Below are 25,096 nucleotides of genomic sequence, written 5' to 3' on the forward strand. Positions count from 1 at the left end.
CATCTCCAAGAACGGGGACATTCCCTGGCCTCCCAAAATTCCCTGACCTTTCAGCGTGTGATTTCTTCCTTTGGGGTCATTTGAAATCTGAGATCTTCCGGTGTGACCCACCACACACCATCCAGAAACTGAAGGATCAAATTCGCGAGGAAGTTAATCGAATTTCAGTGCCAGTCCTGTGAGATGTGATGTCTAACTTCCGTAAAAGACTTGGAATGTGTGTGAAGGAAAAGGGGGCCACCTACGTGATGCCATTTTCAAGTTATGGACATTTTGTCGTGACATGTCTGTGCAAGATGTGCAAGTTGTTCAGAAACATTTCTCATAAATTGCAAGCATTTTAATTCATGTTGTAATTCTTCTATATCGCTGTGAATAAATTTGTATCGCTGGTGAAGGTTTCAAAATCGCCGTTTCACTGCCGCGCCTGTTATTAACTGAGGTTAAAATCGGTCAAGAATCCTTGAATGAAAAAAAAATGAAAAACTTTGGTATCACTTGATATGAGAAATGAACATGATCTATGTACAAATGTTTTCGATCGTTATGACCATGTTCGAACGAAAGGAAACATATTTGACAAATAGAAGACAATTTAAATCGTTACATATGGTTCTGCACATAACGAACACCTTTGAAACTTCAAAATAGTCTTTTATTGATAATCGAGATTGTGAAAAGTGCCAGAAATCTTAAACAATGTTGCAATAGTTCCCAAACTCTTTTCGAGTGACGGTATATTAGTATTTTTTCGCGGCATTTCAGACACAAGAATAAATTATATTCAACTAATATTAAGTGCCATTTCTCGGTGCTCCAAATACTAAGACTAAATCTCATTATAATTTTAATATCGACTGTCCTTTGGTAGCACTTAGTTTGGTGGCCAAAGCACATAGTTTTTTTTATTTATTTATTATAAAGAAAAGACTTAGTTCATGTTAGTAGAAGATTCAAAACGTAATACGTATTATTGTTTTATTTTAGGAAAAGGAAGCAACAACTACTTCCAACCTCGAAGAAAATAATGGAAATAATAGAACAAAGGTCACTGATACTGACAAAAGATACGCAACTTATAACCGGCCTTTTGTCCTATTTGATATAAAAATTGTATTTCATTATTAAGATTACTTGGACGATCACAAATTAGTAATACCCTACGAAAGAAATTCTTCCAAATACTAGCCTTGTGCAGTGATGGATGGGCTGACTGTTGATATATGTAACTAATGGCTGCCGCAAGTTTTCCATATACTTTTGTTATAAATTTATACGCTCGGGTAATCAGTAAATCTAAAAAAGGAAGACAGTTATCAGATTCACGCTCGAAAGTGAAGTTCAACCTAGGATGCTGATTGTTGAACTGTTCAAATATTTGTAAAAGATTATTTACATCACGTAAAAGTAAAACGTCATCGACACAACAATAATATATTTATATACTTAAATGCATCCTGTTGTAAAGTAGACGTTTCTATTTGATTTTTTTGCAATGTTTGACAATATCGTAGATATTGTGTTCTTCTTGGCTAGACTGTTATTCTGGGAAAAGAATGATTTTCAAGTTCAAATACATTAGTTATTAAGCAGACCTCAAGCAGTTATAACAAAAAATGCGTTTCATAGGCAGATGCACCATTATTTATAGCCGTCCTAAAGTGTACAAGCCGAACACCCCCCTTCGTCTGACTATATCAAGTTTTAACTATCAAGCTTACTATACGAATGTCTATACAAAACCCTTCATGACTACAACAAAAGTTTCAAATATTTTATTAAAAATAGCCTTGATATTAAACAACGGTTGCCATTACTTGTAAATGCTAATGCTATTTTGGTTGCATACATAGACGTTGTTGATATTTACCCGTCTATACTGTTGGAACTTACGAGCAATAGCACATGATTTTGGTTATTTCAAAATAGTGCACCTGCCTATAAATCTCACTTTCTGTTATAACTGCTTGAGGTCTGCTTAACAACTAATGTATTTGAATTTGAAGACCATTACTGTTGCCAGAATAACAGTCTAGCCAAGAAGAACACAATATCTGCGATATTGTCAAACATTGCAAAAAATTAATAGACAACAGGATACATTTAAGTATATTAAGATATTATCGTTGTGCTGCCACAGTGGTTCAGGACGAGCATAAAGCTGGCCAAAACCCAATTTTTGAAAATTGCGTTAGAAGGATACTGGTTTAGTGTATGGATTACGAAATATCCATAGTTTATTATATACAAATAATGAACACGAGTAACATGTAACGTGTGAGTTAGAAAGGGTGAAAGCTAACCATTGTGGACATATCTGTGAAATAGCTGCCAAATAGAGTATTTGTCATTCAAGTTCATGGCTTGGTATCTGAGAATATGTGGTTACAAGAAACATTTGTTGTATATGGTACCAACATACCTCTCAAGCACTGCAACTATCCAAAGTGGCTATGCAGTATATTCCATATCTACGTTTCCTCGAACAAAATATGTTAATGTGACAAAATCTAATTTGCTTTAGCAAAAAGTCCACAAAACTACAGATATTTAGTATAGTGCCCAGCGTTCCCCAGCAGAGTTATTGAAATGGCCTGAAAGAATAATCCATGATGAAATGTTTTTCAGAAAGTTTAGGTGCGAATATGTGCGAATTCGTGAAATACGTGTTCCTTTGTGATTGAGTGTGGTGACAGGACACTGAAATTAATTATTCCTACTTTTTACGTGCAGGACATCTATAGTTCATAATGATGCTGAGACGCATCCAGGTCAATGCGAAAATGAGAGAAATGTAAGGACGTTGTCAAAGGGAACAAACACAGCATGTCCAGACCTGGGTTTTGACGTAATTGGACCTTGGTGAAAATCCAGCCCACGTTAGTGAAGACATTCGAATAATTGTTTCCAGGTTTTGCAGCCAAGTGTACCAAAAACTGTATAAGAGTTGCAGAAATCATGACATTTCCTAAAGACACATAGAGAATGGCTTGATGAAGAACTGACATTTAAATTCTGGAGACAGATGGAACGTCGATCAAATCCTGGCGGTTGTCCATCGAAAGATTTCAGAGAACCTATTGACATAACTAAACGGAGGAAAGTGGAAGATTTACGTACATCTGCAAGTACGTCGGAACTGGCTTTTGCTGCCAAAATGAGGCTTCGGGTATCAGAACAACAAGATGCAGAAAAAGTACTTCGTGAGGTGACAGAAACAACTTCGACTAGAGTTCGTAAGATGAGACAAGCGTTTATGAGCGCAAAGGGTCAGAGCATTTTACTTAAACCGTGCACCAAAGAAGAGGCGCGTGCATTGCTTCTCGGTCGTAAGTTTACCAAAAACCAATACAACTGTCTACGTCTTGGTGCCAAAACACGCAGGGCAGACATTTGTCCAAGTTATCACCAATTACTCGAGGCTAAGAAAGTTGTTACCCGTCAGATGAGAGTATTACTGTTTCAGATGTCAGTGCAGAAATTAAATCTCAAGCTTTATTGCAAAAAAAAGTTGAACGAGTCCAGTGCATCGAACAGCAGATTCAAGATCACCTATCAACTGTGAATGTCATTGATTTCCAATTTACTGTGCATCACGAGCTCATTCTCACTAAGGTAGATGGAAAAGTTGTAATGCACTCCTGAACAACAAATCTCTTCGAAAGTGTTATATTTGCAAAGCATCTCCCAATGAAATGAAAGATTTAGAGAGGGTTTCTTTGAAAGACATAGACGCATCCTCATTTCTCTTTGGATTGTCAGTGTTACATGCGTACATACCATTTTTTGAGTGCCTCCTTTATATTGCATATAAACTCGATTTCAAGATATGGCAAGTTCGAAAGAAGCACAAGGAACTATTGAAATCACGAAAACATGAGATTCGGAAGCAGTTTAGAGAAAAATAGGCCTTAATGCGATAGGCCCAAAGTAGAAGACAGTGGAACAAACAAGGATGTGAACACTACTAGATGTTTTGCGGACTCACACCGATCTTTGCAAATAATGGGGATTTCTGAACAACTGATTACACGTTTTTCGGTGATATTATACGTAATCAATTCTGGACTTGATATTGATCCCAACGTTTTTGACAGTTATGCACTGGAAACAGACTGACTCTTTGTTCATCTTTACAGTTGGTTCTATGTGTCTGCTAGTGTCTATAAAATTCTTGTTCATGGATCGGGTACAGAATGCCATTTTACCAATAGGTCAGCTTTCTGAAGAGGCACAAGAGGGACTTACGAACATTTCGGAAAGATCACTCATGCAAATTCTCTCGCACTATTACGAATCAAGATATGCTGCATATGCTCCTTATTACTTTTGATCCCTTTCTTTCGAGTATTAGGCACATGGCTACCAGGAAGAGAAGACGTTGTTTGTGACGCGAAGGACGACTGCTCTTAAAGACGTCGGAGCGTGGAGCATAAGGAGCCAACGCGGCGTCCAGCAAACAAAAGAATGAAGGCATTCCATTTTTATTCAGCGATATTGATAGTGACAGTAATGATTGACTTACAAATGTGATTTACAAAATGAATTCTCGTTTTTCATTTATGTGTGTGAGTGTAATGAAGACTTGTATGCATGAATGTAGTGCAGATTTTTATGTGTGTGTGTACTGACGTAATGCATACCAATACGTAGTACTTAATCAGTATTTACAAACATTTCCTACAAACTCTCTCCAGCACACAGGCTAGCGCCACCGAACGATGAACGTGTTCGTTAATTCTTAGTACTATAAATATACAATTTTCACATATTTGAGGCATTAAAAGCATTTTGTACATTGTTATAAACGGTTATAGGTTTTGACCAGGTTTTTGCTCGTTCTGAACCACTGTGTGCTGATGACGTTTTACCACTTTTACGTGATGTAAATACTCTTCTACAAATATTTGAACAGTTCAGTAATTATCATCCTAGGTTGAACTTCACTGTCGAGCGTGAATCTGATAACTGTTTTCCTTTTTTAGAGTTACTGATTATCCGAGCGTATAATAAATTTATAACAAAAGTATATGGAAAACTCACCGTAACCATTAGTTACGTACATCAACAGTCAGCCCATCCATCATTGCACAAGGCTAATATTTGGAATCTCTCTAGCGTATTACTAATTTGTGATCGTCCAAGTAATCTTAATGATGAAATACAGTTTTTATATCAAATAGGAAAAAGACCGGTTATAAGTTGCGTACCTTACAAAAATGCTTCAATGAATCACGTAGATCGGTAGAAATTCTTTCGACTTCCAAAACTTGGATATGAATTCCAAATTTTCCCAATTATCGACAGAATTTCAAAACATTCTTGCAAAGCATAATATATCGCTTCCAATATCCCTTCAGAAAGTTTAGAAAAGCATCTCACCGGCTTTAAAAGTTACTTTATTGATCCATTAAATAAATCAAGTATTTTTCGTGGCCAGTGTGAATGCTATTCTTCATATATAGATCAAATCAAACGCAATATTAAATCCAGAATCAAAAAAAGTCGCAAGAAGAGGGTATGTTGGGATTATCACTTCACATGAAGCAATATTCACATTATATAAAACAGGCTAATGTAATAGAATGGGAGGGGAAAAGAGTGGGAGATTGACGATTCATTCTTTATTCATTAATATAAACGAGTTTTAGATCTGGATTCTGGTAACATCGATAAGATCTGGTTCCCTACCTTTGATGTGTAATTTGGTTCTGACAATAGTAATGTAGGATAGATACCACGCTTCTTTCAAACTTAACTCCTTTTTTCTTCCATTGTGCTCTGCTTGTTCATTTTAGTACTGATTTTTACGTTACGCTCATTTGGTGGTATGCATTCCTGTTCCCATACCATATTTCTTTTAATTAACTAACTAACTCTATGGCCTATGGAACCCGGAGGTTCAATGCCGCGTTCACGAAAGCTCTCCACTGACTTCTATCCTTAGCCAATTGGATCCAGTTTCTACTTTGTATTCCTATCTCTGCGAGATCCATCTTAATATTGTCCTCCCATCTGCGCCTAGGTCTTCCTAATGGTCGTTTTTCGATTGGTCTTCCAGTCAAGACTTTGAAAGCGTTTCTACTTTCTTCCATTCTAGCTACATGACTTGCCCACCTAAGCCTCCTAGACTTGATGACCCTAACAATGTTGAGTAAACTGTATAAATTATGTAGTTCCTCGTTATGAAGTTTCCGGCATTCCCCATTCCCGAATTTCCTTTTTCCTTTATCCGCTTTCATTGCTGTTACCTTACCACTGTAGACGGAAGTAGCTTGTTATTTCAATATTTCTGGAGAACATTTAGTTTTTCCACGGAAGGATATATTGGTAAGTAACCAATTTTTATAGTAATAACTTGTTCTGTTGTAATGATTTACACTAGTTTCTTAATTTCCCTAACGATATTAATGTGATACTGATCGATGCGAATCATTTTTCTTTAATGCCCATAGAGGTAATATATATATATTCCTGTCTTTCGTAATTGGGCTCTCCGTTAAGCAAGGTTTGTTCCCTGGGAATGGAACGTTTAAAAATATATCTGTGGTTTGATTAATTAGGATCTCACTTGTCTTTGTAAGCTTCAGAAATAAATATTGCTACTGAACTAGTTGTGTGTCGCTTAGAAAAGATGTAAAATTATGTGATAGAGAAACTGTTACTGATTTTCAATTTTTTAAGCATCTTGAAAATTTCACTCGCTACTTTTCCCACTCTATATAGCGCTATCGCTGCTGACTGGTTTCCGTAATCATTCTATTCCATTCTGCCTGTACGGGTTACGTGTCGCTCTTTCTATAGCAGACTCAATAAGTCGTCACTCATTCCACCGCAAAATTATTTCATTCTCCTCACAACGAGCTTTGTAACAATATTTATGATCGGACTAGGTATATTATAATTCGTTTAATGTAAGTTTTCCTAAGTACCATTCTTATTCTCAGTGGCACACTGGCGCTGATCTCTTAGCTAGCGAAAATGTTTGAGAGCTGATGAGTATTTGGAATTGGTAAAAAGTTATGGTATTAGTTTGGAATTAGTAGGATAATTATTTAAGGCACATATGTATAGTTCATTATAATTAAGTAATTGTTAGTATTTAATATGCAATTAATTTAGTGCGTGTTATTGATAAGCTATTTTTAATTCAGTTGCAGAACACGAACCAACCTCAAGACGATGCTATATGCACGAGACGTATCTTGGAAGTCGATATTCTGTCTCATACAACAGGTACCAGATTTTACAACAAATGATTAGACCTTTTAAATAAACTAGTGATACTTGAAAGAGAAAGGAAATTGATCACCTATGTGCATAGTATTTTAATTTATCAGGACTATTATTTCGGTTGCTTATCTGCAACCAGTTTGGATACAAAATCTCGCCCCAACAGAAATCTCTCCTGGCTAGAACCTCGCGTGACGAAATTGCGCATAGGACAAAACCTTGTCAGGGCAAAATTTTGCCAGAGCAATTTCTTCATAGTATAATGTTCCAGATACCTGATACCTGTATATATATGTACTAAATGAATCATATAACCAGATTTAAATTAGGCGGAAGAAAATATACAACATAGACTTAGTAAAAAAAATTGATAAATAAAGGACCAGATATTTAACATAATAAGTTATCTTATTAATTTTGCAAAAGGAAACGAAAGATAGCTTCGCATTTAGGGGGTTGTTTATCTTTATGTGTATGGTGAGGGAACTAATGTATGTTTCTTTTTCTTCTTTTTTAGGTTGGGGCCTCTAAATGTTTCCTTCACGTTTCTCGAGCTTCCGCTTCCTCTTTTAACTCTAAATATTTTGTTCTATTTTTCAGATCATCGATCAGTTGTGCTCTTCTTCCTGCTCCTCGCTTTTCTTCCATATTTACCTCTATGGCTGTATGAAGAAGACAATTTCTTCACAAGATGTATCCAATCCCATTAGCCTTCCTACGAATGATGCTGGCTAAAAGCGTTGTCTTCTCTCCTATCCGTTTTAAAACATCTTCGTTTATTATTGTCTCTCTGTCCATTTTATCTTCTCCATCTTCTCCAACAGCAAGTTTCGAAGGTCCCTAAATATTTCTTCTCTAACTTCCATAATGTCCAAGTCTCTGAACCATACAGTCCAATGCTCCATACTCCATATATAGCACTTGACTAGCTTGAATGCCTCTTTGGTTATGGCAATTCTTGTCCTTATCTCTTTGGTACTGTAACAGTCTCTTGCCATAATACTTCCCAGATATTTGAAATGATCTACCTCTTTAAGTTACATTTGTTCTACTCTGACCCGTAAGGACGCGTTTCGACGACATATTCTCATGACTTTCGATTTTTTCACATTGATTTTCATTCGATATTGTTTCCCAGTGTCAATTAATTTTGTCATCATCTCCTGTAGTTCTTCTTCGGTTCCAGCTATAATTATCACTTCATTTGCATAGTTATTAATGATCATACATCCAATCTTCAAGTCTCAGATTCCAATTAATGCTTCTTTCATTAAACATTCACTGTAAATGTTGAATAATTCAGGTGACAAACTACATCCTTGTCCGACTCCTTTTGCAATCTCCACACTATTGTTTTCCCCTTGATTCAAGCGCAACTTCAGTCGTTGTTCTAGGTTCAGGTTGGAATGAGTGTCGGTCCCTCCAGTTGTCCTCGATTTCTTCAAGTCTTTTCAGAAGTTTGGTCCAATTGACCCAGTTGAAAGCTTTTTGCCAGTTATGAAGCACAAACTCAACTCTTCCTTTACGTTAAGAACTAGTCCTAATATAATTCTCATCAACACAATAGCATCTCTAGTGCCTTTTCCTTATCGGAATCGAAATTGATCTTCCTCCAACATTTTTCTATTTTACTTTAGAGCCACCTGTTCAGTATGCGCGCAATAATCTTTCCAGTGTGGGGAAATAAGGTTATTGGTTTTGTGATTGCTGCACTCCTTTGATTGTTTTTTTCTTGGGTAATGCAACCACTGTAGCATGAAGAAAATCCTTTGGCAATTTTCCATTCAGGTAAATCTTGTTAATAAGTGAAATCAGTACTTTCTTGTATTGTCTCCTAATCCCTTCGGCAAATATTTTGGTATATCATCATCTCCATTGGCCTCATTTGCAGTGTCGTCAGTTTGCAACAGTCATTTATAAGTGTTCGTTTAACATATGGATTTGAATTAAACTGGTGGTAGTTCATATTATGTCAAACAATGTCCCTCTGTGGATATTTGCATCGAGCAAAATTTAATCGTTTTCTGAAAGTTTTAAGGGCGTTTCAAGTCAAATGTTCCACCCTATATATCTTTCTATCATTTCGAGCCCCTCATTTTTTTCTGCTTCTAGTGTCTTAAGAAAACATTTCTGATTCCACATAGTTAACTAATTCTTCTTCTTCTTTTTATTATTATTATTATTATTATTATTATTATTATTATTATTATTATTATTATTATTATTATTATTATTATTATTATTATTATTATTCAAGGAAGTCATTGCATATGCGAATAAATCATAATGGAGAGATTTCCTCCTATGGGGTTTTAGCCCAAAGATATATTGTTTCGCAAGGTTTTGGTCAGGCTAGCTTTTGTCCCATGAGGTTTTTGGTCACAATTAAATTTAGTTTGCGGGATTTTTGGCTGCAACGTTTTGGCCGCAAGATTTTTTCTGTATACCCTGTAACCTTTTAAAGGTCCACTTGAGAAGTTAGTGAGAATCCAATAGCTTAACTTCATTGCTGGTTCAAGTAGTATTCTCGGTGTGTAATGTATGATCCTGAATTTATACAGTAGCATTTACATCATTAAAATTAAATTATCATGGAACTATTAAAATAGGAGCAAGATTATGGTTTGTAATGTTTTGGAACAGAATTTTCGTTCATGTTAGCTTTTACCAATGAGAAAGAGATTACGACGGGAGGCACTTTGATTGGTTTATACATTAGTTATTTCAAACTGTTGGAACAAAATCTATATTTTGTTTTTCCCGTGGTTCCTAATAAATATCGCTTGAGCCACAATATATATAAAAGAACATTAAAACGTAAATATTATTTATTTTTACCTTCGTTTAGTGTTCAGGATACAAACTTTTAATTCCTTTAACATCAATTGTTCTGAGAACTTCCTAATCTTCTACCTATCATCTTTCTATTTATTTAATACTGTTACTAAGGAAAAAGAATAATAAATAATAAATTACAATTTCCTTTTCTTCCTTTACAAAATCTGCTCCGTTATTGCACCTCTGATCTTATTCCAAAGACCAGTACAGATAGATAATAGTACAACATAATAATGAGACATACAACGAGACATACAATATACCGTTGTATATGGCGTGACGAACATTGATTTCATTTATTGATTAACAATAAATGAAAAGAATCCTGAACGTAAGACAATACACACTTTGAACAACCCTTGTATATATCTAAGATTACATTTTACATCAATATCACATATATTAATCTCATAATTAAACATATTCTTTAGCCTCACATTATAATATTGATAACAAGGTGTATCAACAGAAAAATGACAATAATAATACGGTCCACAATTAATTTTACATTCATTGAGATATATTTAATATAATGTATATAGTTTAATTCATAAAATTTAGCATAATTGTAAAGAGTTAAATATAAACATATTTTCTATTAAAGTTGATTTATTTTTTCGTTATCATTATGATTTAAACATGGAATGAACATGCTACACGAATATACATATAGAACACCTAAAATGATTATGGAGTAATTATAGTGTTGTGAACGCAATAAAACAATATAGTATATATGAACACTAGCAGCGTTCACCCCGCTTCGCTGCGGTCACCCCGGAACGCAATAAACTTTGTTACTTAGATAATTTTTACTTTTTCGCTTTCAAGTGATATGATAAAAACCATAGAAGATTGCAGTAAATCTTAACATTATATCGCCTGTCATTTATGTTAACCCGCCCCGCTTCGCTGCGGTCATCCCGGTGTAACTGTACCAAAATTCTGCTTATAATGTTTTTCGTATAAACGCGAATTCTGCGTTAGAGCGTGATGTGACGTTCGTCTGAATTCGTACACTTTGTGCGGTGTATGCTTCTTGTTGATTGTGCTGCCGCCTAGTGGTGTTAAAAGACAGGATAGAAGAAGAGGAAGAGGAAAGTGATGAGAGGACAACTAGTTTTTCGTTGTGTTGTGTTGGTGTGTGTGAATATGAGTGACTCAGCTATTTTGCTGATCACTACGTCATCTCGTCCTCAAACGTTTTTTTAAGTGGAATATTAGTTACCTTGTAATTTAGACGTTCGTCACTGTCTTCGAATATGTAGAAATTATTAACGAAAACAGTATTATTAACTTGAACATTTTGGCAATTCTTATGCTACTCATTATCAAAACAAATTAGCCCCAAGTGGTATTTTATAACAACGAGGGGGCGTGTTGGAGACTAAAAAGAGAGCACAAAGGACTTGGAAGGTGGTACTAAAACGCAACGGACATGTAGTAAACGACCAACACAAAAATATCCCAAAACTGGTCAACTCCTGATCAAAACCACGACATAATGTCATCAATGTGTTCACTTGCAATAACCGTCTACTAAATTCTCAATATTGGAAGAAAGGACGATCTTGGTCAGTGGATTCGACGGATATATAGTGTTCCAACCTAAAATGTGATCACGTCTTTCACCAAGCCATGGCGGACAATATAACGAAGTGAGTAATAAAGTGCACTTACAAACTCATTACGTTAACGGGGCGAATAATGTAAGGGAAAGATTGTTTATCTCAGGTACGTCTATTCATTTTAAATAAATGGCGCATTAAGATATACATTTGTCAGTTTTTCTTTTACAGATTGCATGACGTAATAAGAAGGTGATTGTTGGATAACCTGTGCATGGTTCTTGAAAGTAGGTGATGCTCTCGTCTATTTTCGCAATACGTCTTAGATCTTCACCCAGGTGGTTCCCGTCCGAATCTGGACCGTAACGGTGAGGTGTATCGCACCTTCCTTAAGCGATCGTCGTGGGGACGAACTTTCCGTACCCGTGAATAAAATAGTGCAAAGCTGTATTATTTGCGGGCAGGGAATAGGGAGTTCTTCACGGAGGCCGGTTAAGGACGGTGTGCACTCCGCAGCGCAATGCTGCTAGAACCCCGGAACCGTAATAGAACGGCTGAACCCTTCACCGTAACAGAATGGCGCCCGAACAGGGACAAACACGGAACGAACCCAGGACCATTAATAGAATGGCGTTTCCCTCCAGGGACGGATTAATTAATAATAATTCACGTTTTTATTAATTGATTCGTAACGGATGTAACATCTGGGAGAAGATCTGGGTGTAATATTTGACAGGTTTTATTTCTCATGATATGCTATATGCGCTAAATTGGTGTTTGTTGTGTTCATATACTTGTAGCTTGCAATCATGGCAGAAAGTGAAAATTTGAGTTTGCAAACTTTGCTTGAAGCTATTAATGACACTAAGCGACAACTCGATGATGTCATTACTGAGTCGAAAAGTGAAACCCAAGCTCAGATAGAAAAATTCTCTAACGACCTTACAGGTAAATTAGAAACTTTAGAACATAGGATGGATGGGCGAATTCAGACACTGTCGACTGAGTTAGTACAAATGAGAAGTGAAATAGACAGGGTTAGTCGTACTTGTGCGGATAACTTTGAAAAACTGTCAGCACAGTTTCAGGAGAAATTAAATGTGCAAGAAACAAAGGTTGATGAAGTTAAGCTTGCCGTGAAAAATAATGAAGACAAAATACGTTTTGTCAATGCTAGAGCTAATCAGTTAGGAGATCAAGTTAGGGACACTGAGGAACGTATTATAATGATTGGAAATAAAGTTAAGGATTTAAGTTCCGATGTCGATTTAGTGAATGATAAAGCTGAGCGAGCGCAGGAAAAAGTGGGTGAACACGAAAGTAGAATCACGAAATTAGATCAAAGTGTTCGTGAAATTTATGATGTAAGTATTGCAACACGAGAAATAGCTCATCATACTCAAACGATAATAGATGATGTTAAGGGTGAAGTAGAAAGTAAATTCGAGATAGTAAATCAAGAGGTCAGAAACTTGCGCGTGAGTATGATCGAAAGTCAAATTAGGTCATCTACGTTCGTGGGAAATGTAAAGCCCGAGGCAGAAATTAAAGAAGAAAAAGTTGATACCAGTGTACGTAAAAATACCAACCCTTTTCTTGACTATGATGTTAGTTCGGTGTTAAGTGCAAACGATTCTTCGGACTCTCACAGTGATAATAGCTTTGTTGGGGTAAAAACAATCAAACGGAGGAAAAAGCGAGAAAGAAAAGTAGCTTTGAAATTACGAGATTTAGAATCTTTCGAGAAATTCTCCGGTCACGAGAATGAATTGACTGCCACTGCGTTCTTACGTAAGTTTGAAGATCAAGCTTCGCTTATGTCAATTTCTCGTAGTCAATATTTAGACATTATCAAATTTTTGTTGACTGGTTCTGCACAAAATTGGTACATAAACAATTGTGGGTTTTTCACTTCTTACGATCGTTTTGCCGAATTGTTCAAATTAGAGTTTGAGAATGAACAGGTTCGCGCTAACAAGTTAATGGTATTGCAATACAAACCATATGATGCAAAAGTTGACGGAAGTGTGTACAATTTCGTGTCATATAGATGTAATAAGATTCAAGAAATCAATCCCGACATAAAAGAATCGTTAGCTATCAGTATGATTCTTAATTTGATTCCACCTTACTACCGGCGTCAGTTAACAACTTTGTCTACTATGAATTTGTCTTCTGTATTGTCCGTTATACAAAGATTAGAAGCAATTCCCAGGTCTGATAATCGTAACAACAGCAACAATCATAGGTTTCTGAAAGTCAACCGGGTGTCCGTTAATAAGAATGGTAAGCGTGAAAGTAATCAGAATAATGTTAATGATTGTGATGAGTCGGATCAGGCGTGCTCGAACGAAAATCCAAACAACAGAGGTAATCGGAAAAGAAAAAATTCCTTTCGTAGAAACAAAAAGAAAAAATGGAATAACAACAGTAGTTCTGGTAGGCATGAAGAAAGTGTGTGTTTTTGCAATCATAGTACAATTGTAAGCAATAGCAATGCTAATGTAAATCAAAATGAAGCCACTAGTGATGTGACTAATAGGTCAGTGAATGGTAATTCCCAAACAAGAAATTCACCTCAGACCGGTTACAGTAATGGAAATTTTGTAAATCCTTCGAATTTTGGTAATCCTACCGGCTTTAGGCCACCAAGACCGAATTTTACGAACGTCACTGCAGGCAATTTTGGGTTTCAAAATAGATTTCCTCCCCCAAACTAGAAGCACCCTGCCTGAAGAGTGCTCATAGCAGGGAATTAATTCAAACGTGTAGTAATGAGTTAAATAATGCACTCCTTCCAAATAGTCAGACTGTTTTTGTAAAGCTTGATAAAAATCTGATAAATGTAGTACAGTGGGATGATGTTTTCTCATCTGATGAAGAAGAAACTAAAGATTTTTGTAAAACTAATGTAAATTCATGTGCCACTGCTGAAATTCTTGTCAAAATTATGAATGAAAATCTGTATGCTCTGTGCGATTCAGGTGCTTCGGCTAGCTTGTTAAGTTATAATGCGTGGAGAAAAATATCTAATATAGTGTCAAACGCTGTATTGCAACCCGCTCCTCAAATTGTTCTAGTAGATTATAGTGGTAAAAGGACAAAATCAGTTAAGGGCGAGGTTACCCTCTGTGTAGAAGTTGGTCCTGTAACTTGTGATGTTAGATTTATTGTTGTCAATGACCTTAATTGTAATTGTCTGCTAGGCAGAGATTTCCTATCGCTAGTTAATGCGAAATTAGACTTTGGCGAGAAATCCGTTACTGTAGGTTATGACCCTAACACTTGTAAGGTACCAATGAAAGAGTATGAACACGGATTTGGTAGTGACCCCCTTCTGAGTAATGAAAGTAAAGGTAAAGTAAAAATACTTACTAGAGAGAGTGTTAATAAGGTTGGTTTTCATTTAAATAATGCGAATTGTGTTGACGCTAATTCCACTATTGAAAGCGAAAACGAAGATGTAGTCGAACCTGTGCTAGAGTGTCCGATAATTCAGAGTTTAGAAATTCATAAGAAACAGCTGACGCAGGAATGGATGGATAGTTTGTTAGAAAATAGTAAAGCATTTGAACATGTAGATAGGTACACTACCAACAATGATTTAAACATAGAGCAAATAAAACAAGCACGTTTGAACGAAGCTGCTGAAGTAAATTTTTTGTATCATTTTTATGGGGAACAAATACATAAATTGGATGAGGAAATTCAAATGTCTCATAACAATGTAAAAATAAATTTGGATGTTTGTAATACAAGTAAAATTACTCGTAATACCCAAAGTCACTTTCCTTCTGTTACTGAAATTAGAACAAAAGTTCTTGAAATTGAAAATTTGTCTAATGTTCAAAAACAGCAACTGTATGATTTATTGTTGAAACATAGATTGGTTTTTAGCGATTTGCCAGGTAAATGTAATAAATTTGAATACACCATCGAAGTTGAAACAGACCAACCGATTGTAAAACGTCAGTACCCATTACCTTTTAAGTACAAAGAAAATATTGAACAGCAAATAGCTGAATGGCTAGAATGTAACGTAGTGGAAGAATGTGTTTCTGTGCATTGTCATCCTTTGTTGTGTGTAGCTAAGAAAAACACTAGTAAACTTCGTACTGTCGTAGATTTGACTCAATTGAACAAATTTGTAAAATTAAAGCAGTTAAAAGTCAATAAGATCGATGACCTTCTTATCAAATTTCAAGGAATCCAATTCGTGTCTTGTTTAGATTTTGTGGGAAGTTATTTACAAGTATGTTTAAGTAAAGAAAGAAAATACAAAATAAAAGAAAATGATTTGGTATTTTTGTTGCAATCACATTTGAGTTCGGCAGTAGACAAAAAGATCCGCAAGTTTTTCATGCTTTACAAAGGTCCACTGTTTTGTAAAAATAAAATTTCAGACAAAGTTTTTGAGCTTGTAGATCCTTTAACTGGAGAATCTTGTGGCGTACATTCTATTGATCGTATGAGAGTGTGGAGACCCACTCAAAAAACTAGGAACATCTGGTTAGAATTAGCTAAGAAACATACTCATGAAAAAGAATTTGATTCTGTAAAAGAAAATAGTGAAAAAACCGATTCTTGTGAGCCAGAAACTTTAGTAAATGTAAATTCTTTGAATATAACGAAAGTTAGTTTGTCTGTTTTCAACGAGAGCGAAAGTAATAAGTTTAATGTTCAGTTGTTGTTGAAAGAACTATTGAAATGTGATACATATTTGCAATATTTAAACGACAAGTTAGATTGTCGATATCGTACTCTTGTGATAGCTTTAAATCATTTGCTGAATCCTAAGCTAAACAGACGTGACATGTAAAAAAAAAAAAAAAAAAAAAAAAAAAAAAAAAAAAAAAGAAAAAAAAAATAAAAACCTCGTTTACATGAATAATTGTATTGTCTTGTTGATGCTTTGTGATAAGTCATCAAGGCTAACTGTAAAATTTTAAAACACCTTATGTACGAGGTGAATTGTGTAGCATTCATGTGTTATTAAGAATATAAACGATGATATGCTCTGATGTAGTCAGAGTAAAAGTAAGTTTTTATGTGTCAGTGAAACACTGTGACACGAGAATTGAATTATGAATGGCAACCTCCCCCCCCTTTCATTTATTTTTAACCTTTGGATACATTTTTCTATGTTGCTTTATATTCCTACCTCACTAGAAGGTCTTGTTGCCATTCCAAAGGGGTGGGATAATAATATAAATGTATAATGGGGAAGGGAGACTTAAAAACTTAAGTGGATAGGCGCTTATTAGCGTAAAAGTGTGGCAGACTTACTTCTATCTGGCCTCACTCTTATTGTTACAGTACAATAGAGTGGTAATAAATTTGTTTCATGTAGTTATTTGTTTAAATGATGTGTAACCTATGTATTTGTGAATAACAATTTTGTTTTTGTAACTTTTTGTCAGAATAGCTTGAGAAACGCAAGTATGTTTTGTCATTTATGCAATTTAAATATCATGTGTGTAGAATAAGTTTGTTCATTTACTTTCGTGAAATATTGAAGTATATTATTCAAATAATATTTGTTTTATCTGTTTGTTGAAAAGTTGAGCTGTCCATGATAATTATTTGTTCGTGTTCTATAGTTTTTGTATAATATCGTAAAGTAAGTAATGTGAATATTTTACTTCTAAATAATGCCATGATTTCATATAATGTTTGTGTTAATTTTTAATGGTAAGAGCGCATATAGCAATATAATAATTTGCATATTAAAGGTATATCATGAGAATTATTTGAATATTAATTGTGAGTCATGCACCTATAAATGTTTAATTTAGTAGCAGTGCCGAAAAAAAAAAAAAAAAAAAAAAAAAGAACTTTAAAGACTTTACATATTAAAGCCCCATGAAACTTTTATGTAAGAGTATAAATGCCCCACGCGTTTGTCGTTTTTCTACGTTAAATGAAACTTAATGAAACTTTTTCATCTGATGAAGTGTAACTCGGCGAAAGTTCTTATAAACTTCATTGTGAACTAATGCTCGTCTTCACTTTGGAACAGTGGTGAGTGTTGAAGTGGAATTACAGTCAGGGTTCTTGAACGTTTACCATTATCCAATGGCGCACGTACATTCCTTTCGACCGCCAATGTAACTGTACCAAAATTCTGCTTATAATGTTTTTCGTATAAACGCGAATTCTGCGTTAGAGCGTGATGTGACGTTCGTCTGAATTCGTACACTTTGTGCGGTGTATGCTTCTTGTTGATTGTGCTGCCGCCTAGTGGTGTTAAAAGACAGGATAGAAGAAGAGGAAGAGGAAAGTGATGAGAGGACAACTAGTTTTTCGTTGTGTTGTGTTGGTGTGTGTGAATATGAGTGACTCAGCTATTTTGCTGATCACTACGTCATCTCGTCCTCAAACGTTTTTTTAAGTGGAATATTAGTTACCTTGTAATTTAGACGTTCGTCACTGTCTTCGAATATGTAGAAATTATTAACGAAAACAGTATTATTAACTTGAACATTTTGGCAATTCTTATGCTACTCATTATCAAAACAAATTAGCCCCAAGTGGTATTTTATAACAACGAGGGGGCGTGTTGGAGACTAAAAAGAGAGCACAAAGGACTTGGAAGGTGGTACTAAAACGCAACGGACATGTAGTAAACGACCAACACAAAAATATCCCAAAACTGGTCAACTCCTGATCAAAACCACGACATAATGTCATCAATGTGTTCACTTGCAATAACCGTCTACTAAATTCTCAATATTGGAAGAAAGGACGATCTTGGTCAGTGGATTCGACGGATATATAGTGTTCCAACCTAAAATGTGATCACGTCTTTCACCAAGCCATGGCGGACAATATAACGAAGTGAGTAATAAAGTGCACTTACAAACTCATTACGTTAACGGGGCGAATAATGTAAGGGAAAGATTGTTTATCTCAGGTACGTTTATTCATTTTAAATAAATGGCGCATTAAGATATACATTTGTCAGTTTTTCTTTTACAGATTGCATGACGTAATAAGAAGGTGATTGTTGGATAACCTGTGCATGGTTCTTGAAAGTAGGTGATGCTCTCGTCTATTTTCGCAATACGTCTTAGATCTTCACCCAGGTGGTTCCTGTCCGAATCTGGACCGTAACGGTGAGGTGTATCGCACCTTCCTTAAGCGATCGTCGTGGGGACGAACTTTCCGTACCCGTGAATAAAATAGTGCAAAGCTGTATTATTTGCGGGCAGGGAATAGGGAGTTCTTCACGGAGGCCGGTTAAGGACGGTGTGCACTCCGCAGCGCAATGCTGCTAGAACCCCGGAACCGTAATAGAACGGCTGAACCCTTCACCGTAACACCGGTGCTGGCATATTGTAAAAGTGTCTGTAAAAATAAGCAAATCAATTAAAAAATTTTAAACAGAAGATTCAAGCTATTTTCCGCTGTATATCGCCTGTCATTTATGTTAACCCGCCGAGTGACACGGTCATGCGGGTTGCATATAAATACGTTTATTTTTACCTATGATGAACTAATAACAAAGGATTTGTACGTTATGGACACCTGAATGGTCAATTATCTCAAGACACTGGTAATTAAAAATTAAAGTGATATGATAAAAACCATCTAGGGTCCAAATCCTAATAACCCCCCAAAAATGAAAGAAATTGGTTCAGCCGTATTAGCGTGATGAGCGGACAAAAAATTGTACGTTCTCTTTTATATATATAGATTGAAAGAAATAATTGTTATACTAGATAAATAGTTAAAGATAAAATAACATAAAGAAAAATATAATAACTAAGTTATATAACTATAAAATACTGCGTTTATCTCATTTGAGATTAAGTTCCCTCTTTTAGACATTATTTATATTAATTTTACTTATAATCTCAGGAGGGACTACAGTTTGGACTAAGTCCATCCAATTTTTTGATGATTAAATGGTTCTACTATATCACATTTTATTCCGCATTCTTGAGTAGAATCGGATTGATTGCATGTAAACACAGAATTTGGATTTCTATTATTATAAATACTACCACCTATGAATCGATTTTGTGCAAAATTACGATAATTGTTATTGCGATTATAATTTCGGTGATTATTTCTGAAATTCCTATTACTATTTCTACCATTAGGTTGGGTTGAATTACCAGTACTATTTAGATTACTCGCTCGGTCATTAAAACGACGATTGCCATTTCCTTGTGAGTTGGAACTATTTCCATTCTGTACGCTTAGATTGCGAATATGAGCATAATTAATAGGATTGCGGCTTAGACTACCCTGACCTCTATGGGGATTTTTATTGTTCTTTTGCATTAAATATTGACTTTCAAAGTTCTGCACTAGCATGACCAGATGACTAAAATTGACGCATTGTGCAGACATTAGCATTTGTTTGCAATCGGAACGGCAATAGGATGCGAATAGAAGCAATTATACGCGATTCGGGATGATTAGGATTTAGAGCTTTTAATTCATTATACGTCGATACTGCAAATTCAGTGATATTCTTGTGGCTTCGCGGATCGAAGACCTTGGTACGTAATAAAGCATCTCTGTTGGCAAGCATAAAGTCATTTTCATAATTGGATAATAAAGCAGCTTTAAAATCCGAATAAGCATGAAGATTTTCTCTGATTGCTTTGAACCACGTTAAACATGGTGGCTGTAGGACGTGCGGAAGGATCTTCAAGAATTTTGACTCCTTTATTCCTATTAGTTCACATTCGTCCTCAAACTTTTCGATAAATACCCGTGCAGGAATATCATCGGGCCCACCACTAAATTTTGTCAAGGATTTTACCTCACTAAATCGCAAAGGTCTGTCAGTATTATGGGATTTTAAACATTTATATTTACCATAATATTTTGAATTCCTACAAGATGAATGTTTCTTTCTTCTTCCATCTTCGGTACTTCCTTCGCTATATCCCGACGACTCACTGTCCTCAAAAACTCGATGAGGTGTTACTGGTTCTGGTTCCTTAAAAAGAGACTGATTTGTATATCCATCATCGTGAGAGATTACTGGTTCTAATCCATTATACGAAGCCTGATTTCTATGTCCACCGTCGGGATGGGTTACTGGTTTTGATCCATTATGAGGGAACTGATGTCTATGTGCACCATCGTGCTCTCCCTTAGTAGAATTGTACCACTCTTGAAAACAATTCATATCCTCTCGCAGTTCTCGGATGTGAAAGGTGTGTTCATTAATCACGGATTCCATTACTTTAACCACATCCTGTATTTCAGTAAATTTTGGGATACTCGTTCCATCTTTTGATCATACTGCTTGAATTTCGTAGAAATTTTCTCCTCCAATTGACCTTCTATTTTACATTGCAATTGGTCCATTTTATCTTCAAGTCGTTCCTCAATTTTAAGTTGCAGTTGTTTTATTGAGTCCTCAAATTGTTGATGAGTTACCTGCTGAAATTCCTCAAACTGCTGATGAGTTATCATTTTCTGCTGGAACTCCTCAAACTGCTGGTGCTGATGAGTTACCATTTTCTGCTGGAATTCCTGAAATTGCTGATGCTGATGAGTTACCATTTTCTGCTGGAATTTCTGAAATTGCTGATGCTGATGAGTTACCATTTTCTGTTGGAATTCCTCAAATTGCTGATGAGTCACCATTTTTTTGCTGAAGTTGATTCATTTGACAAGATATCTGCTTTAGGAGATCTGTCATGCTTTCAGGAGCAGGAATATTCCTTTGTATAAGTCTGTCTTAGACACTTTCGGTTTCCGACATACCTCTGTTTATTTGTTTACCACTTCTTAGAACGGTAACATAAATATTGGGCTCAATTGTGTTCGTTGTTACTTTACTTCGGAACGATACACTAATTCCCGGTGTGAAGGCACCATTTAAATATGGAACAAAATCTATATTTTGTTTTTCCCGTGGTTCCTAATAAATATCGCTTGAGCCACAATATATATAAAAGAACATTAAAACGTAAATATTATTTATTTTTTACCTTCGTTTAGTGTTCAGGATACAAACTTTTAATTCCTTTAACATCAATTGTTCTGAGAACTTCCTAATCTTCTACCTATCATCTTTCTATTTATTTAATACTGTTACTAAGGAAAAAGAATAATAAATAATAAATTACAATTTTCTTTTCTTCCTTTACAAAATCTGCTCCGTTATTGCACCTCTGATCTTATTCCTAAGACCAGTACAGATAGATAATAGTACAACATAATAATGAGACATACAACGAGACATACAACATACCGTTGTACTGTTTACTGTGTAAATACCGTGTAAAAAATACATTACACACCAAGGATGGTGGCTGTGGAAGAAGATTCTAATAGGCTTCTGAAGTAGGCCTATAGATCTTTACAGACAGGCAATCAAAATAATAGCCCGGGAAATGTATTATTATGGGATAGGACCGTCTCTTACGGAAATTCTCAGATAGAGATATAAACAGCCTCCTTTCTCCCCGAACATTTTAGCAATCAGTTCATAACGGACTCTTCAGGTCATATGTATTTAGCACAGAACTTACTTTCCACAATTTGAAACTAAGTCTCATGCAGTGCAGTACAGAGTGTATTTGTCTAACATGAATGACCTGATGAATCATCAGACAGAACAGTAGAAGGCTCAATTTGGTTTTCTTTCTTTCTGTTTACCATAAGTTTTCAGTATTTAATACTCATGTTGCGTATTCCTGTTGAATTAGTTTAATATTTAATTCAGTGTAATATTTAATTCATTAAGTACTTAAGTAAGGGACACCACATATGTAGTATATTTCGTAGCATATGTAAGTACATCTGGCAACGATACCTTTATTTGTTTACAGAAACTGATATTCCAGTCATCGTCCCCGTAATGTGAATACCGAGAATATTATGTTTGTATTTATAATTAATATTTACTGAATACTGCACATGATTATCACATCGTTATTCACAAGTTTCACTGTAGTTATATCTGCATGGCATGATAGCATCCAAATTAAGCAGGTAGCGATCGCAACGGTTTTTACAGTATGAATATAATATTTGACTCAAGAAACAACCTAGAAGTTTTGAAACTTTTAGTGCTGTTTTGTGAATAATAAATGGTTTTTGGTTTTTCGAATCATCTTCAACAAATTTAATTTCATATTTATTATTATTATTATTATTATTATTATTATTATTATTATTATTATTATTATTATTATTATTATTATTACATAAACTGAATAGTAAATATTTGTGTCAGTTATATTAATATTAATAAATTAAATACAAAGTAGCAATAATATGTAAATTATAGCTAAAAAGGAAACAATAATCTTAAGCCTAATGAAACTTATTTTTGCAGTAATAAATAACAATTATTTAAAAGACACGTATCACACAGAATTACCGACAAGAATATCATTCAGATTTGAGAGAAAGTCGAAAAGAATTAGTCGAAACATTTAAATTAACTAAACGATTCAAGAAAAATGTATAATTTATTTGAGAACCACACACACAAAGCAACTCCATACCTGGAAATGGGGAAATGGGGGATGACTACTTCAAATTATATGTCCATAGCCCAAGTTCCTCTATAAAAAATGTTGCGTGAGTACCGCAGCATTCTGAAACATGGATTTTTGGAATGGGCACATATTAGTTCCTAAGTGAGTCTTGATCCGACTACGGTAGGTCTTATAGTATTGGAGTTATAGACCTTTAAAGTTCATTTTTTCATGTTTTCGTCAGCCTATAACTCCAAATGGAAGTTTGTGCACCCAGGTTGATCTATACTTTTTGTCTTATCTTGGTATCAGGAATCACCTCCCAAACGGTATCGGTGTTGCTTTGAAACACCTTATATATAGGAGTTACAAGAATGTAGTAACGGATCTTGTAGTCTATACGTTGAGAGTGAAGACGACAAAGTGTTTACATTATCGGAGGGCGAATTTGAAAACATCTGTAGTAACATACGGAGCGGAAAAGAAGAAGTGAGGAAAGAAGTAAGAAATATGTTTCTATATCGTATGATATATTGTAAGCGAAACGAGAGAGGACCAAAAATCTTTATACTAATCGTGATGATTTCGTTATTTAAAAAAAAGAAAAAAATCATGCGTGCAATATTTCAAATATTCGTATTTAATTGATTATATGAGAGGACAAATGAAGAAATTGGAGACGTACTACAGAGTTAGTTTAAAAGAGGAAACAAGATAATCCAATAAACTTTGCAATATTCAAAAGACAAGATTTGTATATAGCGTTGTCACCTCTTGGCGCATACGAAGAAAACGTACTGCTGCATAAAAAGCATGATATATGAAGTTCTATGTTTGTTCATCCCGTACATGGTATGAGTTTATAATTTAATAGTTAGATATTATTTTTCTATCGCTTTTATTCTACAGGGTGGACAAACAAAGAACTTTATACATTACTTACTTTATGTAGCAGCAACTTTTGTTCAGATGAGCCGAGGAAGAGGTAAGGAATGCCACGAAACTATTCGCAGATTTTGTCTTTTGAGCGTTTTAAGATACGAGAATTTTTATTTAGAAATAGTAGACGTGCATTCCATCATATCAATTAGTAATTAGTGAAGACGTTATTTGAGAAAAAGTATCTTATTTCAATCAAATTTTCAACATAGATGAGGTTCAGACCTTGGGTGTTTTTTATCATACTACTTTGACGGTGCAACTTAGGAGAGGAGGATATATATATATATATATATGGCATTTCCGATGCCGTTTAAATCTAAATTCAGCCACACAACATTGGGTAAAGGAGGAGGGGAGAGAAATATAAAAATAATCGAAAATCAGTGATATGAGAGAGCGCTTTAGTAATAGCAAAAAGTGACTGACTAACGGGACATATTACTATATTTCTTTATTTAACCCAGCGAAGTGGGTAATTGATGCTAATTACAGATATAAGGTAAATGGAAGAGAAAAAATCTAATTGATTGACGATACTGAAATGGGCAATTCTTACATCAAAAGTAAAAGGTTTTGATGAACGAAAGTGCGTTGAAGGTTCTCAGTTCTCAGTGTTGTGACTTATATGCAATAATAATGATACTATTTGTTGAATACTTTTGTTGTTAATACTCAGTTTAAAATGTTCTATCATATTCATATTCTCTTATACACTTTTTTTCAGTAGGGAAGAAGGATGTGAGCCAAGAGACTACAAGCGAATCTTCTGATCCTCTGTTTATGTAAGTATAACATATTGTACACATAGTTTTTTTTTTTTTTTTTAAATCCACACAGTGGACATGTACCTGGGAATCGCATGCAGCGTGACTCTTCTAGTCCTTTTTTTATTAAGACTATTCAAGGTAGCAGTCTTTCGTATTAATTATTGTCAGTTGCACATCAAGGCGCCAACAATGTTCATTTGTTTCAATTTATTCATCCAATTTCGAGCGTAAACGGTCAGAGAAAAGTAAGTAGGAATTGTCATTAATATTGAGATACTTTTGAGTATATGTT

The 25,096-nt window shown here is 35.0% G+C and overlaps 1 protein-coding gene across 1 annotated transcript in view; it reads left to right on the plus strand.

The window, feature by feature from the left end:
* The window catches only part of LOC145679466 (uncharacterized), a 312,009-nt gene that overhangs the window by 226,152 nt on the left and 60,761 nt on the right, over window positions 1-25,096 (plus strand). Inside the window, exons 21-22 of the mRNA XM_081750046.1 lie at window positions 7,155-7,236; window positions 24,762-24,819. Coding sequence (XP_081606172.1) covers window positions 7,155-7,236; window positions 24,762-24,819 — 140 coding nt within the window. The remainder of the gene's footprint in view (window positions 1-7,154; window positions 7,237-24,761; window positions 24,820-25,096) is intronic.

This window comes from Thermobia domestica, chromosome 2, assembly GCF_964235325.1.
Source record: "Thermobia domestica chromosome 2, izTheDome1.hap1.1, whole genome shotgun sequence".
Classification (NCBI taxonomy): domain Eukaryota; kingdom Metazoa; phylum Arthropoda; class Insecta; order Zygentoma; family Lepismatidae; genus Thermobia; species Thermobia domestica.